The sequence below is a fragment of the Phaseolus vulgaris genome, chromosome 5 (genome assembly GCF_051622355.1).
Source record: "Phaseolus vulgaris cultivar YP4 chromosome 5, ASM5162235v1, whole genome shotgun sequence".
NCBI lineage: Eukaryota > Viridiplantae > Streptophyta > Magnoliopsida > Fabales > Fabaceae > Phaseolus > Phaseolus vulgaris.
The window spans coordinates 26518768-26525284 of record NC_143502.1 but is presented as its reverse complement, the minus strand read 5'-3'; the positions used below and the strand labels follow the sequence as shown (position 1 = coordinate 26525284).

Below are 6517 nucleotides of genomic sequence, written 5' to 3'. Positions count from 1 at the left end.
AAGGTGAGCATAAGTAGGACAAGATGATAAAGGCACCCTATCAAAAAGAGGTGGAAAAAGCTTCCACATCCTTACTTCTACTGACAGTCTCCTGCCTTATTGCCTGAACATATTTATACCCGTCGCAGACTTGTCCTCAGCATGGCTTCAAACACATAGCCATAGCCTGGTGAGGCATACAGTATATTACTCACTACTCAGTACTCACCACCAGCAGCCACTCCTACTACTATGGAAAAAGAAACAAAAGGTGATTGTGCTCAGACAGTAACTTCTTGCATTGTTTTCAAATTTTTTTCTTTGTATTTTCGTTTCATTTTTTGATTCATTTTCCTGCTTTTGTAGGTGCCAGATGAGAATGCCAGTGTATGGTCCTTGGCATTTGCATCCATTCTTATGAACCCTTTTCACGGTTTTTGGAGCATTCTCTGAAGGCACTACTTAACTCCCATAAACGGCAAGACAGAGATGCCAGTCATGTGTTTCAGCACATAAAAGATGTAAATTAACTTTAAAACAGAAACCCCTTGTAACATATAATAAAATAAAGAGAAGCCTGCAAAGTGTTGTATCATATGAAACAGTTGCTAGGGTTTAGAGTCCAGAACCAAGAAATGCCTAGCCCGTATATCAAGTTGACCAATTCATAATGTTATTTTCTGTCTGTTTATTTGTTTAGAGCATTTGTCATACATGTGGAAAACTATTATGTACACTTCTCTTATCTTACTACACAGTAATATCATGTGAGTATATATATATACCAAACATTAGTTAAGAGTATGGATCAAAGAAGAGAAAACAAATGGGAAAATATTAAATGACATAATCTTGTGTAGGATAGAGTCATAGAGGGGATTTTCCTAAGGAGGACATACATAGAATTGCTCAGCTTGGTATTAGTTTAACAACAAAAAGAAATAAACATAAAAGCTGTACTTGAGCAAACACCAAAAAGGGGGTCACTACATCTGCTTCTAGCGTGAGAGCTTCAGAGACAAATCAATATAATTAGAAGCTGAATCTCCATAGGCTGCAGCAGTGATAGAAGAAGCTTCACCACTACCTACAGCAACTGAACCTGTTGTGGGAAATTCCAGCTCCTTGGAAGTAGTGCCTCTGCCATCTTTTCCTGGGAAAAACTCATATTCCATGAAAACCCTGCCACTTGTTGAGTTTCCCCTCCTGTGAACCGCCACAACCTCTACACACTAACACAATAAAAAAACCAACCAATTTATAAACCCAGATATTAATTATACAACCTTAATTTCAAAATGTACACATTTTTCTAAAAAAATAGCTACACTAAAGAATGTTACATTAAACATGTAGCAACAACCATCATAAAATAAAACAAATCAATAGATGTGAATCTACCTCATCATTGGGAGTTGCACAAGCATAAGCACTAGCAGAATCATGCCTGGCCAGTTTGTCGTAGAAATCACTGGTTTCACCAACAAGGTTTGAGACAGAAGATTGAGGCATAAATCCGAGAAAATCATGACCATTGGGCCATATCTCCAAAGTCCTCTCTCTCCTTGCATTTGATCCCTTTTCATTGTCTTCATTGAAACGTGTTTTCTGAGACGAATACAACAATACACTTACACACACAAAAATGCTCAACAATGAAATATTCAACACTAGGATTATCATCAACATTCAACAGAAATTAAACAAAACATTTTTAATCACAAGCCATTAATGAGAAGCATGATTGGTTGACATCCAAATTAATGACCTAACATATAATTTATTAATACACATGCCATGGTGTTGAAGTGAGTAATGTATACCTTGAGGCAAAAATCAAAACATTCAGGTTGAGAATGGAGATTTGGGATTGAAGAGAGCTCTTTCGAGGTCTCAAGAGGGATTCCAACCAAAAGTGGAGGACCAGATCCATAGGAACCATTACCAACAACCCTGTTAGGAACTATCCAGTCCCCACCAATATTGTTGTTTCCACTGATCACATGTTGAGGGCACTGAAACTGAAAGCCAAGGTTTGGTGATGGGTGACGCTGAAAAAGTTGTTGTTGATGATGATCATGGAGGGCAGTTACTGGTAGTACTCCAGAAGACCCTTCACTCATCTTCTTCCAAGACTCTTGAATCCTCAACCTTTCTAACTGAGCCACACCCAAACCTCTCTGGGGTGGCTTCTTTGGACCCTTCCCATTTGTCCTCCTGCTCCTGCTTCTGCTTCTTCCAGCTTCATCCTTTCCTTCTTCCTCATGGAACATGTTGTGCTCAGAAGCCATGGTAACTGTTTGAGGAGAAAAGAAAACTCAATGCAACAGAAGAGAGAATCTGTTTGATAAATGCTTTAGGCTTTAAGGAGGAGCGATATATATAGAGAGAGAAAAACAAAAGAGAGAGAGTTCAGTGAAAACAAAGCAGAAACTGCCTGTGTGAAATGGTGAAAGGACAATGGTTATACGTGTGTGTTGCTTTTGGGTCTTGTATTTGATTTTTGTTTTTGCTTTGTGTTTATTCTAGTTCCACTCCCATATTTTTCTGCTTCTTCCAGATAACAATCTCCTTTTGGTTTTCTTTCTTAGCTTCTTTTGTCTTAATTAAGTAAGGATTTTGGGCACATCAACACCGTGCTCATGTTATTATGAGTTTCTATCGGTCTAAGTGGAAATGCATTTAGAAAACGGTCTTTTGGCAATCATATGAAGTAAGATTTGATCATGAATTATGAGAATCTGCCTATGGAATAGGCTTGCAATGATGGCCTTTCTATTCTCATATTTGGAAATGAGAAAAAGTTGAACCCATGTGGTGCCTTCTAATGTGGGAAAATTTCTCTCCCTACACAGTTTCCACGCAAAGCCTATATAATTCCCTGTGATTTCAAGATATAGTTAATGTCATCTTCTATTGTTGATTACTTACTCAATGGATGTTCTATTCATCCAAGTAATTGTTTTATTCAAAACATGCATGTGATTGGTTATATTAGTAGACTTCAATCTATAATATTTCTCAAATATGATCAAGGATCTCATGTACTTCTCACTTTGTTTAAAACCCTAATAAAGCAACTAAACTTGTTATTAATTGTATCATTAATGTGTAGCTTAAATCATTGTCCCCTATTATATTAGTCTGTTTATTCTTTTTATTTTTTATTTAGTCAGTCCTAGCATTGTTCATGTGATTCAGACCAATAAAAGTAAGTCTTACCTCTTAGTTTTACCTATATTTTAGGCACGATTCTGTGATTGTTTGTTCCATGCAATCCGGTATTTTTCTTAGCCTCTGAAAATATGCAGAATCTTGCAATTCACATCACGTGAAACAATCAATGAGTAAATGTTGTGAGAAGTTTTTGGTTTAGCTGTTTAATGGCAGTAAAAGTATCACTGCCATGAAATTTATATAACTTATCCTATGTTAAAACTTCCACTTGTATCCATACTTAACTAGACAATTGAATTTTTTGTGCTAGTATTTTCTTTTGTTGGAATTTTAATATTTGATCAATATATGTGTTTTTTCCACTACTCACAACTTCTTTATGAAAGCCAAATCTATTCAAACGTGATCATTCACTGTTATTCTTTGTGTATAAAATCTTTCACCATCATTTCATACCGCCTAATCCCTAAACCAGTCAATATCCAATGTTCCTCCATCAATTAATGCATTGCAACAAATTCACGTATTTTGCAACTCAACCTTTACCATGTTAAACCAACTAATTAATTAATGACTGAATTCAAACCAGACATTAATATCAAATACAAAAATTCTAAATCTTTCATCATTCTCAAATAATAGGAAATACTTAAACTCTATTAGTTTTCTTTAAAATAGAATTATTAATTATTTTTAATTTATTATTCCTTATTAATATGCTAGGAAAGTCTTCAACAATGGAATATTACTACTATATCTAACTTAGTAGTATCTGATATATAGCAATTAATTTTGACATGCACGCCAATAATGCTGTGGGAGGTATTCTACAAGATATTCATAAAAGTGAAATACCAACACGCAAATCCTATGAGACCAAACCAGTATTGCAAATCTTAACTAAGAATTGGTTTGGAGGAGTGTGTGTTTGGGACATAGAACCCAAACCACGTGACCAACCCAAGATTTTTTTATCTGATGTACATACAATAGAAGGTGGTCTTAGAGAGGAACACTATTTATTTGTGTGGTAGGGCCCACTAGAAGATGTGGTCCCTGTGCCACGTGGAGGGAGGTGGGTACAGAATATAGGCGGCTGAGAGGAGAGAGAATTGGCACGTGTGAGAGAGAGAGTGAGAGTGAGAGAGGGCATTGCTGGGATTGAGCAGACATAGGTGGATTCTTGGGTTCCTGGAAAGCAGATTGTGCCCTTCATTTGCATGGAAAAGAAAAAATCATTGACATTTGTTTGTTTGGGATCACTCTCTCTTCTTGATGCTGTGGTGGGGCCTTGATTTGCATTTTCTAACTGGGGACCACTTCATACCACTATTATTAACCATTAAATAATATACTTCTTGTATTAAAAATATCAATTAAATATTAATCATTAAATATATAGTATTAAAAACACTACTAATCTTGTATTTAATTATTATTTGACAAATGGTTCAATTATAATTGAATTAATGAACATTGAACTAATATTATCCTAATTTAATGATCACCTATAATTTAAAAACCATTGCTTCATCAGCTTTAATGGAATAATTTAAAAATTTAGAATAACTACCGTGGGCATGTCTGGTGGTTAATCTGTCCACTGTGGCTCGACAAATGAAGCTTCTGTTTGGAGTTTATTTTACGATGTGAATAAGGATGAAAAAGAAGATCGAGTGGCCATGAAGTGGTCTTATGTGCTCTAGACATATAATCATACTTTATTTCATAAATATAGAGGAATCCACCATCTGAAATGAGGCTTCCCCTTGTTGTTTTTTAGCAACAAAAGGGGGTGGTTTAATGAGGGAGAAGAAGAGAAGTGGAGGAGGTAAGCAACTAATACAAATTGTTTGTTTGTAGAGATTGCCATAAAGGAATGGAGCAGTTAGAGTAACTGTTGGTTCTGGCTTTATGCAACTTGTGAAGGACCAATCCATTTTTGTACTAAATTGCAAGAGATCCCTCCCCTACAACTCCCATTCCCCTTTCCCTCACATATCCATACCAATAAGACAATCAAAAGGGAAGGACCACCCCACAGAGATCATTATTTAGATCTCAATCTGAACTGAGATTTGTTCTGCTTTCACCCTTCCATTTTACCATTCTGCCCTCACCTACCATCCCAATGGACTCTTTTCTCCTTCACACAACCAACCGCATAGTGGGCAGGGAGTACAAACATAATACATAGGGTTGGATATATTTAGTACATGTATCACACAAGATTTTGATGAAAGGAACAGGATCGTAGAATAGCATTTTTGCTGCCTGGGCTGGCTGGCTAGTGTTATCCGGACCATCCAGGGATCACAGGATCAAAGAATTGAGTATGTGCTTGAGAGAGCATTCATTGCAGAACAGAAAGGGCGTGTTTTTTGGATGCATGAAAATGTCACTGTCACCTGGTAGTTGTGCTGGACCTTCCTAAAGCAAAACAATTATAAAACAAAAGGCCCAGACATAAAAGCAATGTGTCTGGCACATGCCCCAGACTCCCAGCAAATAAAACCCACACCCACATATCCCTCAGCTGTCCTCCACCTGCGACCTATCACAGTTTTACCGATCATATACGTATACAAGTACGTACATGTACATAGTAAAGATCCATCATGTACACACACAGGTCTTATTGGGGGTGAGGGATCGTCTAACAACAATAGAGGTAAGTCTAGCTCGTTCATAAAGGGAACCTGTCACCAAATTGTAACTGACTGGTCCAAATATCATTTTGATTTTCTCAATTTATAGAACAATACGTGTACAAACAGTATCCTTAGTTTATAACCACTAAGCTAAAAGACATGGCATTTCATAAATCATAATAAAACCTAAATTAGTACAAACCTGTACTTCAACTGAGGGTTGGGAGGAGGCATACCTAGCAGCATGGGGGCCACAACAAGATGAGAGAGAATAGAAATGCAGTGGACCCCGTTAGACGTGCATAAACAGGTTAAGCATCAGCTGTACAAGAAACTTCTGGGAGCGAATTCAAGAGCCACTAAAAATGACATGAAAGGATCTTCCCATGCTGTGAAACTTCAAAATCAGATTTAGTTTAAGATATTTTCGTCTTAAAATTCAAATTAAATAACATGTTTTTTTTTCTGAGATTGGTTGCTGAGACTCTGCGGTGTTGCTGAGACTCTGCGGTGTCTCCATTCTTGCTAAGGTACAAGGCACTGCGTCGGACTAGTAGTAAGTCCATTCGATAATTCTACCATAAACGTTCTTTTATGTTCGGATGTTCGGCTATTTTCAATTAAAAGAATTTGCAAGTTTGAATGGTTACACACCGAGATAGCATTAATAATATGAATTAATCATATATAGTATAACAATTTGGTCCATA

General features: G+C 36.7%; 1 protein-coding gene across 1 annotated transcript; it reads right to left on the bottom strand.

Annotated features, from left to right (window-relative positions):
• Positions 1-806: 806 nt before the first annotated feature.
• SPL (sporocyteless (SPL)) lies at positions 807-2389 on the bottom strand. Its single transcript, XM_068643823.2, has 3 exons — positions 1803-2389; positions 1381-1587; positions 807-1211 (listed from the first exon to the last, which is right to left on the bottom strand). The coding sequence occupies exons 1-3, from the start codon at positions 2268-2270 to the stop codon at positions 978-980; spliced, it is 909 nt and encodes a 302-aa protein (XP_068499924.2). The 5' UTR covers positions 2271-2389; the 3' UTR covers positions 807-977.
• Positions 2390-6517: the final 4128 nt, after the last annotated feature.